At 40.1% G+C, this 13,446-nt stretch overlaps 1 protein-coding gene across 1 annotated transcript; it reads left to right on the top strand.

The window, feature by feature from the left end:
* The first annotated feature begins 10,817 nt into the window (after positions 1-10,817).
* vsx1 (visual system homeobox 1 homolog, chx10-like) lies at positions 10,818-13,198 on the top strand. The gene is made up of 5 exons (XM_047029406.1): positions 10,818-11,601; positions 11,896-11,974; positions 12,083-12,206; positions 12,401-12,581; positions 12,945-13,198. Exons 1-5 carry the CDS (start codon positions 11,145-11,147, stop codon positions 13,196-13,198), a joined length of 1,095 nt encoding a protein of 364 aa, XP_046885362.1. The 5' UTR covers positions 10,818-11,144.
* The last annotated feature ends 248 nt before the right edge of the window (positions 13,199-13,446 follow it).

A 13,446-nucleotide genomic window follows, 5' to 3' on the forward strand; every position in this document is an offset into this window, starting at 1 on the left:
ACGGCATGAGTAAATCGTTTCATTGCGATGAAAGGAAATGGCAAGATAACAGACATAAGGAGCATGCCATCTCTGTTCACACTGTGACACACATTTCAGGTTCCAGACTGTCATCTGCACCATACATCCCCATGACAACATGAGCGTCTTGTTAGCACTGTATGCAATCATCAGATGTGAATGACCCTAATCAAGAGTGAATTACTCTATCAAGGATCCAACCAGTTCTGTGCAGGCATCTGTCAGGCTGCAGGAAGGTCGTTGTGGAGCATATGCGTTTCATTAGTTAGCTGAAGAGCAACTGTTTGGCCCAAGGGAGGGAAGCTAAAAACTGGCTACTTCTGTTGGACTCGGAGAACGTATGCCACAGTCTCAGTCGCAACATGGACAAGATTTGTGGGACCAATGTCAGTGGGACTTTGGAGATACAATAATTAGTTCTCGCTTTTACATATTTAAATTGATGCTGCATGAACTAAATGCATCAATGTTTTATCAACTCAAAGTCACCCATTGAGTGCTGTGAAAATGTATTGGTTTTGTTGGTGAGTACAAGGTACCCCGAGAAAGTCAACATGTTGCTGATGTGGAAATTATTTTGGGATGACACACAATTGGTTGAAACTCAACAGTAAGTTCAAAGTAAAACTCAAAAACGTTATGATTTATACATTGTATACAGTACATACAAATTAATACATATATGTATATACATATATACATATATTGTTTTATGAAAGTTCCACTTAATTTCCACAAAAAATATAGTTCCACAAAAGAAGTTCCACCAATAATAATCAAAAAGTGCCCTCTAGCTTTATGTTGACCATGTATCAACTGCTGTTACAGTACAAGCCACATTGACCTGAGCGGTGGACTAACTAAACTCCCCCTCAGGGGGGGTGCAGGGTTAAATTCATTGTCATTAATTGTGAATTAATGTTTGCATTTTTAAACCGATTTTCTTCTTATTTTCCTTTTCCCCTCTTTTCCAATCTGTTCTTAGCCTCATTTGCTCTAATCCTGACACACAGTTGGTGGCACTGGGTACAGCGGGCACGCGCCTGTAAGTCACACAGAAGCAAACCTTAAAGGGAGGCATTACAGTCCTGGACACTTTCCACACATGACCCAATGACCCTCCTCCTCCTGCCCAAGCCCCCAGCAGCCCCCAGCCCCCCCCTCCCCCCTCGCCTGTAACGAAATGGGAGAAGGGCTTGATAAATAGTCCACGAATGCTCATGGTGCAGATTATCCATTCAATTGGATGAAACTAGCTATTGCTTTAGTGATGCTTCTTATTGCACACTTTCAACAGCCCAAGACACTGCTCAATATTTGATAGAATTGCTGATAGAAATATGCATCCTGAAGGTATTATTGCTTCACAGCCGTCGGAACCTGATCTGGGTCTTCTGTTGCAGAGGAGGCAGAGGGCTTCAGCTTGCTCACCATCTCAGCCCAACACACACACACATACACACACACTGTGGCAGCAGATTGAAGACAGATGGGGGGTACGAGGGCCACTGGTCTTGAGGTACAGAGGAGGAGGAAGAGGAGGTTGTTTTTAATCATGAAATGATAACACAAGACATCTGCTGCTCACAGTGAGGCAGCGCCACGCGCCCGCCCTCATGCCCATGACGACTGTGCCAGCCAGACACCCTACTTATCAAAGGAATTGATCAATTCCTCTGCGGCACCCAAAAGTTTTAGCCCCATCCAATCCCCATTCCCATTGTTGATTATACGATAGATGAAATATTCTTATGGACACTATAGAAATAAATGATTCGCAATCTGTTGGGTAAAAAAATCCACAATGTCACAGCATATGGTTTCTTAAGGTAGAAAATCTTTTTATTGTGAAACCCATTAAACCAAATTTTGGGTTCAGAAAAGGGAAGATGATTACACTGTATATAATCCATCAGTGAAATTGTACTTTTCCATTCTTCCTCATCGCCCTCCATATGTCTGATTTGTCACCATATGTAACAATCCCCTCAAAAGCCAGCAAAGGGGCAAACAATTTTCTTTTATTAATCCATCTATTTTGAAATTGCAGAATAGTTTAATCACATTCAGATTTTGTTTTCATTTTCAATGTAATACTCTTAGGCTTCTCCCTATCACTTTCACCAAGCTTACATCCATGTGTAGCTAAATCCCCTTGAATCAAATCAGACATTGTAAGGACATTTGGACTGTCAATAAGTTTCCTTAAGTTTATTTCCAAAAGAGTCAGTGTAAGATCATGTATTTACTACAAAAGCTTGTTTTTTTGTGTAAATGTTTACATAGAAAATTATATTGATGGCAGGGGATCATAAGGACTGACCGGTGTCGGTGAGGAACCATGTAGTGAGCAGGTCTATAATGGGACCAGACCCTTCACTCTCCATTGTGATGCCCCAACAAGAAACACCCAACACCCTGTCCAGCTCTGCACTCAGAACCCATTGAAGCACATTTAGAGTCCTTAACACATTGCGGACAACGGTTGACCGTCTGTTTCTTCCAACATTCACTCGCAGAGAAGTCCTGATTAATATCTCCATAATTGACTGGATGATTCTTGATTTAACACACTCTGAATAGATGGTGAGAGACAGAAAAGAGAGGGTGCCATCACCCTAATATGATTTAAGTCAATGAGACAAGTTTCTGAGAGAAGAATAGTAACATTGTGTGGCTGAATAACTGAATGCGACACATTTTATAGTGGAAAACTGGAGTGCTCATTATGATGGCTTCTACTCTGAGCAGAAAGAACATGTCCTCTAACTCTCTAAGCAAGTTTTAGACATTCAGAGCTAGTTTGGAATAGGAACCATCTGTTGTGACCCACGCAGAGAAAACTAGTGAAACCATCTTATTAATAGGGTTCTGTTGAGGAATGTAGAAGAGGCATCATCTCAGTGTACGTTACTGTTTTAGGGACATCTGTTTTGTCAAGTTTGGAACAATCATGCCACCTGACATCTGGATGTGGGGTTGTGGCTGGCGATTTTGTATGGCTGGATTCATTGTATTTAAAATGTGTTATTCTTATGAAAGTGATATTGGCCTACTTAGTTGATTGCAATAGTTTTAATGGATCTCTCAGTTCCTTCTTAATGAAAGAGGGTAGATAGATTATACTCTACCATAACCCCGTTGGGGGGTTATGGTAGACCACCATAACAACTTTCCCAGAGTCTTGTCATTTGTCTTCAGGTTTCGAATTTCAAGGAATAAGACCAAGACATACCCCATTTGAGTTCATTAGGAACACCACTGGTCATTTGGCAAGAATATGGAAATTAACTGGGAAATATAGTAAATTAGCATATGCAAATATCTTACATAGCTTATTGTCAGAGTGGCACGCGTACCCCACATGGCCTTACAAGCGTGGTGTGACGGTTGGGGTGTCTGTACAGTATTAACTTTTAATCATTAGCCATTATTACTAATGCCACCAGACACACATATCATTGTTTTGTTTTGTTAGTGGCAGACTTCCTGAGTGTGTCATGTCTGGCTTGGCCTCACTTTAAGGGTGAGATTATAAAATGCAAATTAGGGAGAGTCGTCCAGTGAAAGACTGTACGCCCAGACTTCCAGACTACTAGGGGTCATTAGAGACCCTTTCTAATTGACAAAACTTTAATCCCGCTCGAGGAGTTGTTTACATCACTGAATTAGGTTAATCTATCCCCACCAATTTGCATATATGTGCATTTTTGAATAATTACTGGGCCAAAGTAGGCCTGCAATGGCTGGTTTGCGGGTGGATGACGCGTGTCTACTATGCCATTGTCTCCAGTAAACAATAGACCAGCAAAACAATTAACAACAAAACCAAGAAGGGCTAGTGTGTTGTCTCTCTTTTGTGTCAGTGACCACAGGCATTATTACCGACTGGAGGGAAAATCATTTGACTGAAACTGCTGATATCGCTTACACAGCCTTATACATTGAATTATTACATCATAAATGAAAAAGGAAACAATTTTGGGATAACAAAATGCAATTGTTAAATTGGCAATTACCTGACCATTGGTAATTTATTTAACATGCACTTTCTTATTTGGGGGGAGGGTTGACAAGATAAATCAGATTGATGGATTTTACATTTACATGTATTCCTTTAGCAGACACTTTTATCCGAAGCGACTTACAAGAACGAGCTTTACAAAGAGTGCATAGGTCAATGATCATAAACAACGCGTGTAAAAAAACACAAAAACATTGCGGGTAGCCAAAACATGAAGCATACATTGTGAAAAGCAAATAAGTGCCAATGGGTAGAACCAAGAGAGCATGTAGTTATACAAATTACAATTAAACAACATGATCCTCGAAAGTGCTAGAGTGTACCCGGAGTAAAGCAAGCAACAACAATATAATAACGAGTACATGTAGTTAAATCAGTTACAACTAACCAACAAATGCAACAAGTCCCTCAATAAGTGTAATTGTGTTCCTGGAGGGAATAAACTAACATTTGATCCAACAAATATTTCTTAAGCATCGTTTTACTCCCGGAACAAGTGCGTCTTTAGCCTTTTCTTGAGGGTGGAGAGACAGTCAGTATCTCTGATGGAGGTGGGGAGATGATTCCACCATTGGGGGGCAAGACAGGAGAAAAGCTTGGGTTGGGAGTGGGCGCTCTTGAGAAGTGGAACCACCAGACGGTTGTCAGAAGAAGACCGTAGGTGGCGGGTCGGGGTGTAAGGCTGGACGAAAGACTGGATGTAGTCAGGTGCAGTCCCGTTCACCGCTCGGAAGGTCAGTAATGGTCTTGAATCTGATGTGGGCCGTGATGGGTAGCCAGTGGAGGGAGATGAAGAGCGGGGTAACCTGGGAGCGTCTGGGTAGGTTGAAGATCAGGCTGGATGCTGCGTTCTGAATCCTCTGGAGAGGGCGGGTTGCGCATGCGGGGAACCAGCGAGAAGCGAGTTGCAGTAGTCCAACTTGGAGAGGACAGTGCTTGGACTGGCAGGGTGGAATGCTCAGACATTTTAACTTGTATTTCGCTTAAAGTAAAAGTAAATTGTTGTCAAATAGGTGCCTATTTTCTTTAACAAAATGTAATATAACCAAGTTTAGAATCATGTACAAATCATACTGTAGGTTATTAATCTAATAATTTTTGACCTATATTATCATGATAATAACTATTAAATACATCCAGGTTAGGTGTCAAATTGTCGTTGTTGTCGTCATCTGCCGCTTATCCGGAGGTCGGGTCGTAGGGGCAGCAACCTAAGCAGGGAGACCCAGACTTCCCTCTCCCCTGCCACTTCCACCAGCTCTTCCTGGGGGACCCTGAGGCGTTCCCAGTCCAGCCGAGAGACATAGTCCCTCCGGCGTGTCCTGGGTCTTCCCTGGGGCCTTTTCCTAAAGTGTCAAATTGTACGTTTTGTTAATTAAGTTTGTACTCTAACGAAGCATATTGACTATTCATTACTGATCTATGGCTCTTAGAGGACCATGTCTCTCCAGGGATACAGTAGCAAGCCGCTTTCTGACGCTATGTGTCATCACCCCCAAAAACAATAACCCTACATCTCTGTTGGCTCACCCTCTGCACACAGCCTTAGGGTACACTTCTTAGGTGCATTCCTTTTTAAAGAATTTCCTTTATAAGAACGACATCTACCGAAAGGATGCTTGTAAATAATGTATGAAAGTAGTTTATCTTATCTTGTGTGAAAGACTATGAACTGACATATGAACATGACAATGAAGTGATGAGACGCAATACCACAACCACAAAACCTTGGGACCATGTGACCATCACTGATGCTCTTTTCTTTGCTGATGATTGCCATCAAGCTTTTAACAGATGCTGCCATAGACCCTCAGTGGAATGGAATTAAACAATGTTGTGCTTACAGAAGACAACAGAATTTATTACGAACATAAAGTGAAAGTTAAGATGAAAAATGTTGAGATATGAAAAGCTAAAAAATGACTGAACTCTAAAACCTGACAGAAATCTGGATCTGGATAAGCACTCTATGAGGATCTAAATGTAATCTCAACGTATTATTCATCCCCCATAATCAATGTTTTCTCTTCTAAATATAATTGTAATCCAGGTTCAGAATTAATTCAATGTCTTTTTTTCTCATTTTATGACAGAACAGCAGTCTTATATTAATATACCCATTGGCAGATGCAAACATACACACAAGTACACGCAGTCACAATTCACAAACACCCTCTTATTTTGGAATCCGGATGAGCAATAACCCAAATTTTGATTGAAGGCCTAAGCCTCAGCAGTCCTTTAAATAATACAAGTCAAACTGATGTTGACACTTTACGTACCCTATGTAAATCTGTTTAAGCTCAGCAATCACTGTAGCTGCGTCATTGTTTCATTATGATTATATCGAAGATTAGACTGGAAGGGGGCATGAATAAAAAAATCTGATTAAAAGTCACATTTATTTTGTACTTTGCAAGCAGAAGGTTTTGCATGTGTGCTTTTTGTGCGTGCGAGAGTGTCCATGTGTGTGTGTAATGTGTGGGGTGTGTTGGACAGGAGTTTGGCTCAACTATGGCCTCTGCTCTGTCTGTAACATATCCACATCAGATTCTTACTGGATGAACATTTTCCTGGAGATGAACATTGCTGGAAGGGGAGTCATGACAATCTTATTGTTATTGGATGTCGCCAAGGGGTGTAGTATAAGCTTTTGTACAACATGGCTTAACACGTCTTAAGATGCACATTAGCTAAGGCATTAAAGGACTTGACCCAAAGCAGAGGCAACAGGATCCGGGAATCAACAGAGTCTCCTCCATTGGCTGAAGGGATAATGATCCCTGTGCATCTGCAGTGGTGGTATGTCATGTGCTTGGTGATGAACCAATTCTGAAGAATCCTAATAGAGAGGCTGGAACATCTGGACTGGTAGCACAGTCAAGCTGCTTTTGCATGACATGTTTGTCGAGAGAGAACCATGAAGTCACACCCTACCCATACCCCTCTTCCCCCATCCCCATACCTCAAAGGATTTGTCCCACTGCCAGATGTGAATTGTTGGAGTGCAGGGAGTCCATGGTGTGGGCACGACTGACAAATGGTTAAATGTTTAGACACTATTGTCTCCTTCCTCCTCTTCTGTTTTCTAATTGGCTCAATAAAACAAACGTGGAGCATTGGTTTTCTGTCTGAGAGGCTACAGCCACTGCCAGTATTGATGTCAGTCATAGTTTTCTCAAAGTCATAATTGGAAAATTAAAAACCATAAGTAGCCTAAGTGTTTGACTGATTTCAAAGGGGTGTAGGGCCTATACTTGCATTGTAGTTGCACTTCCAAACAGCTAACATTATCTGTATTTTCTGACCTCTTCAATACAATAAAGGAGAATACAGACACATTAAACAATGAACAAAACGTCTAACACCAAACATTGTAATTGTTATAGGCTATTTAAGCAATAAGGTACGAGAGGCAGGCAGAACTTTATCGTCAATAAAGGGTGTTGTTAGGCCCGACGCGCAAAGTAGGCCTACTGCCTCGAGTACCTTACTACTTTTATAATACGGTTACCAGAGAAATTATAAATAGTAAATACATACTAAGCTGCGTTTCAGCACAAAATAGTTATAAACGTTGCGTATCGCATTTCAGTAGCCGAAAGAAAATAGTCCCATACTTGTTGCTGTTGCTATGCAACGGACAAACAGCATTGTGAACTTCACATTTGTTAGCCTCGTTAGATCTCGCACCATCTCATTCATTCACATTACTTATTTAATCAAAGTTGCCTTTAAAATAACAACAATGACAATGGGACACTTTCAATAAAATAATATTTAATTTTAACATCAGGCCTTAACATTCTAAATCAATCATAAATGTTTCGTAGGGACTGGCTATATGCTAGCTAACTACATATGTTGTAAACTATAGTTACAGTACGCGTGACTTGGGACTCTATAGGCTAACATTAGGCTGTTGTTAAGGTTAGCTTATGTTGATTTGGATATCTCCATTAATTGTGCATTCGTGGAAAACGTCGTTTTAAGAAGCCAGGTCATGTAATTGCGTGGCTACGAAGCTAAAATTAAATAAGTGGATATCTAGTTAGCCTGGATACACCATAACTTCCGTGCACGTTTCAGTAGCTAGACCAGCTAGTTGGCACTGATAGCAAGGGACAGTGCAATATTATTGCTCAAATATTAACCGAATGTTGCTAGTCTAGCATGCTAACCAATAAACTGCTGAACACGAGTACTTGTAGACAGTCTTTTTTTGGCAACCATTTAGTTATTTAAAGTGCGCACTAATATGGAACGCTACCCTTTAAGGTAAATGTAAAAAGGAATACAGTACTTTATCACTCAATAATGCACATCCCGGAACTCCCTCTCAACCAATCAGAATGCTTGATTCCATTCCCTCGTATTATAATTTACATTATGCCATCATAGAACACTTTGAAGTTATTGTGCATTGTTTTACTATTAGTTTGCCAGTTCTTTGGTTATAAAATATTAAATAGGCATAACCTACAGTATTCACCATATGTGAGACCGCTCCTACAGTGCTGATACTATCCAGGTTCACGTGCGACGTGGTACTCAACAACCCCTGTGGGCAACCCCTGAGGAAAATAGAGCAAATAATTATTTTTTGATGTCACATTTTTAAGAGATTAATACATTTAACGGTTGAGAATTGACAGGAAATCTCCTAAAAAAATAATGAGCGGAGAAACATTTACTGATTAGTTTAATCCAAGATAATCTGATCTGATGACACCCTGCCTTGTAATCTGGACCTTCACGATAATGTTTTTCTTTTTCCTTTTTATCTTATTTTTCCGCAAGTAAAACTAATAACACGAGTTTAAGGGTGCCTTAATTATAAATTAGCTGTCTCTTGGCCGCGAACCCTGAAGCAATACGAATTAAACTGAGCTAAATTAATAGCCTATAACTCAATTACCTAAAAGTGTTTAGTTTGTCCTTTGTGTGCTCATAGGCCTACGCAAATCATGAACTAAACGGGAAATTCAGGTTTGTAAGAATCATCTTATTGTTAGCACTATTCAGAAATTAGGTTCGATTGGTTAGCTTTAAAAGATAGGCCCTAACAGGCTACACAGTTATTTTAAATGTATTGTGGGACATTTGACCACAATTAAGACAATGCGTGACGTTAACTCCCAAATGTGTTTATATTGTCGGCCTAAGAAGGCCTACCAAATAGTTGCGTCATCAGAATCATAGGTCTATTTTCGTTTCGAGGTTTATGGTAATGTTTGTCTCAGCATAACATTGCCTCCTCTGCATTAGCCTTTTGTAGTTTTAATTTAGTCTACACTTAGTAACACTATAACAATGCCTCTTCAATCTACAGAAAACCATGTTTTGCAAACCCGAGTCTTCAGCCTGTATGCCTAATTGATCGGCCTATATTCAAATTAAATAAAATCAAATTTATTTGGATTGGATACCTAGCTCTTTTTACAAGCAATGTCACAGAGGAATTCACATACGCCCATAGAACTGCCCCTCAACCAACCTAACCCCGCATGGAACACAAGGAAAAACTCCCAGATAAACGAATTAGAGGCTAATATTAAACGAATGTATTTTGTTTAATTATCTTGTGTAAGACGAATTTTTTTAAGACGAAGGTTTGAAATCAGAACCAAGATAGGCTTCCTCCTTTAATGAACGGTTATAGCGTTCTTCGCCTATAGCCTATACAATTGACCCATTAGGCTACTAAATCTGATGGTAGAATAACTTGGTCCTAATGTCTTAATTGCTTTTACATTACGAGGCTTCCTTTTGCCGAACCCTCAGAATTAGGGTAAGTTTATAAAGCTCACTCTGTCCACTTCAAAACAATTACGGGTTTATCTTAATAACTTTTCAGACAGGAAATTTGGTGGTGGGTCGGATTACGAAACTCTAATTACAACGAGAGATTTTCAGCACGTTCGTTGGTTCAATCCAGAGTGAAAGTGTTCTTCGAAGGCCGTGATCTGCGCTCTCCATGCCCTCGTAGCCAATAATGCAAGCCCCAAATGGCAGGGGTCCCTCTCACACTCACTCACTCACTCTCACACACACACGCACACACACACCCGCGTGTGGCAGTTGGAAGCGATTGGAAAATCTTAAAGACTATTTTGTTTATATTCGGCTAGTCCAGTTGTAAGGTTGCCACATTGCTAAAGGTTAATATCGCTATTATGCATATCGTCGTGTGAAAAAGGACATTTCTTAAACAAAATCATTTCGTAGTAAATCAATTCATTTATATTGACCAGAAGGTCTTAAATGAAAACATGAAGGTGATTATGTTAGGCCTCATCAATCACCAAACGTTTTGCAAGGTGGGCGGCCCATGGCATAGGCCTATATGCTATATTGTGAGATAAAAGTTGCAACATTTTGACTAGGAGGCCTAAGACCTTTTACCTCAAGATTATGCCCAAACAGTCATCACATTTCAAATTGAGGATTTTAGTTAGATATAGACCTACTTCCAAGAATACACTGAAGTAGGGGCTATAGGCTTCAGATTTATTTGGTGTGTACCAAGTCGCCATAGCTACCATAAAATAGGATATCATTATAATATGAAATAGACCATAAAGGTTTAATTAATAAAGGGAGAGTAGCCTACAAACACATTGTTATATAATAACAATTAAACATTTAATATGTTATTATAGAAAACTGATAGCATAAACATGTTTTGATTACAAAGGCATACTATAACCTATAACATATACAGGCGTACGTAAAATAAAAAACTAACAGCAAGGCTATCATACACTAAAACACCCATGAGTGCCATAATGTCAAATGGTCTACAGTCAAACGTTTTAAAGCATTTTAAACCATGCATATATGCCCATATTGCTTAGATGGCATATATGCCTATATGCTATAAGTGACATTCACCATCGACAGAGAAAAACACTTATGACCAATTCTGATGGGGAGGGGGAGAAAATCCTTATCGGATTTGAGAGAAAATTGGTGGCAATTAATCCTTTGGGATTGAAAAAGGGAAACGCCTCCTGGATTGACGGGTGCCACATTTCATCTCTGATTGGACGTTGGTGGGTTATCCCCGGGAGACGACAGGGATAAATTGTCCCTCCTTATGGTGTCTCCCGCCTCATCCTCCCAAACTGCAGGAGAAAGAGAAAGTAGCGCTTTAAAAATGTCAAACATGACTGGAAGAGATGATGGTGCAGAGGAGAAACCCAAAGTCAAAATGCTGTCTCCAGCTTTTGGAATTGATAAATCACGACTTCATGGATCTGGATTCAGGTCTAAAGGCTTTGCCATAACCGATTTGTTGGGTCTTGAATCTGATCTCCAGTCTCGCCCATCTGGACCTGGATTAAGTGCGAATGGAGATGTTCAGAGCGCGGGGATCGGGGGATTCCATTTCACTGGAGGATCATTGCCGCTTGGTTTGGGGTTCTTGTGCAGTTTGGCGGCTCAACAGCCTCCGGGGGCGCCGTGCTTTCTGCCTAATCACCTTCCCCTCCTTCAGTCCCGGTCGGATACCCATTTCATGCAGAATTTGGAGCAACAAAGAGTTGCTTACTCTGGTAAATATGATTGATTGAACTCGTTGTTTACAAACTGAAGACAGTGGGAGCTGTCCACTTATGATTGAAATTGATGTTGCAATTGCCACCCACTGATATTACTCTGATGCTCAAACGCTTAAGTTTGAGCATATTCATTCGTAATTTAACTTTTCCTCGGTCAAATGTATACATTTGGTAATCGAAAGAATTAAGTCAAAGCTTGTTAACCGTAAGCATTGAAAACATGTTGTATTAATTTAGCTCATGCATCGTGTGTAATGGGACTAATATTAATTTGTTCATGATTTTTAGATGATGAATGTCTTTCTGGTGATCGAAACGACTCGAAAAACTCTATTAACTCGCAGAAGAGAAAGAAAAGGAGGCACAGGTTGGTACACTTGGCTAAGGGAACGCTTTCTTCTAATATTAAACGTAGTAAACAAAGTTAATAACTGCCTCAAATGAAAGATTTCTGAAATGTTATATTTCTTTACAGAACCGTGTTTACTTCCCATCAACTTGAGGAGCTCGAGAAGGCCTTCCATGAAGCACATTATCCAGACGTTTATGCAAGGGAAATGTTAGCAATGAAAACAGAGTTGCCAGAAGACAGAATACAGGTATACAGCCTATCAAGAACTTGGTATAGTCTAACAAAAAAATGTATAGGCTAGGCCTATATTTAGGCTTGAATAAATTAAAACGTGTTTTGCTATATTGTAGGCATTCCTTTAGATTGTCGGTAAAATAGATAAGCCTATCAATCAAATATCAAAGATCTTAGCTTAATCCAACATCTTGCCAATGTTTTAAGGTTTGGTTCCAAAACCGTCGCGCCAAGTGGAGGAAACGTGAGAAGTGTTGGGGTCGTAGCAGTGTAATGGCCGAGTACGGACTCTACGGGGCAATGGTCCGCCACTCAATCCCTCTGCCAGAATCGATCATCAACTCCGCCAAGAGCGGAATGATGGGTTCCTGTGCTCCCTGGCTTCTAGGTGAGCCAGCAGGTTGTTTGCTTTAATAATAATATATGACTCAAATATGTATTCAATCACTTGAATACATAGCTGAGGTGTGTTTGTATTTGTCAGTTTTCAATTGTTTTCTATTTAAAGGCCCTGAGGCTATCACCCAGACATTGTTAAGGGTAAAGCTGTACAATCAACCTTTAGAAATAAGTTTTGAACTATTATTAGTTTTGTAAACTGATGTTTGAAACCCTAAAGACCTTTTTCAGATGTCTATTCAAGAGGAATAGGAATAATTGGTATTTCCTTAGTTGAAGTTAGTTTAAAACGTAGCAATTTTAGTCTTAATATTATAAGGCGGTCTAACGTTCTGTTATCCACATTACACAGGCATGCACAAGAAGTCCATGGAAATTGTGAAACAGTCCCCAGGATCGCCCGAATCATCTCACTCAGAATCTTACGCAGAGGAATCAAAAGGAAATGACAGCGACATGGCTTGGGCAAACCGCGCCAGTGCTGCAGACGACAATGAGGACATGGCAATTGACCTATCGAGCACTTCCAAGCAGGACAGCAAGAACACTTCGAAGTCATCACCGCCACCTCAAAGAGAAACAAACAGTGATTCAGACGAAAGCTAAATATAGGATTAATAGCCTACATTGTTGTCCGTTGCACACCAGGAGCTCTCGGACTGATTGCTCATCTTGAGAACAATATTCCAAAGATGTGCAACGGTGCAATAACTTAGGGATGCACAGTAGCTTACAATGGGCTGGTTGTTTTCAAACAGTTTTTAATTATTTTATTTGAATATGTTTTATAACATGTTTTATTAATAATATAAGAGAATATTTTATGTTGAACTCCCTGTACAGGACATCATTGC

This window comes from Hypomesus transpacificus, chromosome 11 (assembly GCF_021917145.1).
Source record: "Hypomesus transpacificus isolate Combined female chromosome 11, fHypTra1, whole genome shotgun sequence".
NCBI lineage: Eukaryota > Metazoa > Chordata > Actinopteri > Osmeriformes > Osmeridae > Hypomesus > Hypomesus transpacificus.

Coding starts and splice junctions, on each gene's coding strand:
- vsx1 (XM_047029406.1), top strand. CDS start 11,145: ATGGTGTCTCCCGCCTCATCCTCCCAAACTGCAGGAGAAAGAGAAAGT. Junction 12,207..12,400: donor TGCCAGAAGACAGAATACAG/GTATACAGCCTA, acceptor CAATGTTTTAAG/GTTTGGTTCCAAAACCGTCG. Junction 12,582..12,944: donor CTGTGCTCCCTGGCTTCTAG/GTGAGCCAGCAG, acceptor CACATTACACAG/GCATGCACAAGAAGTCCATG.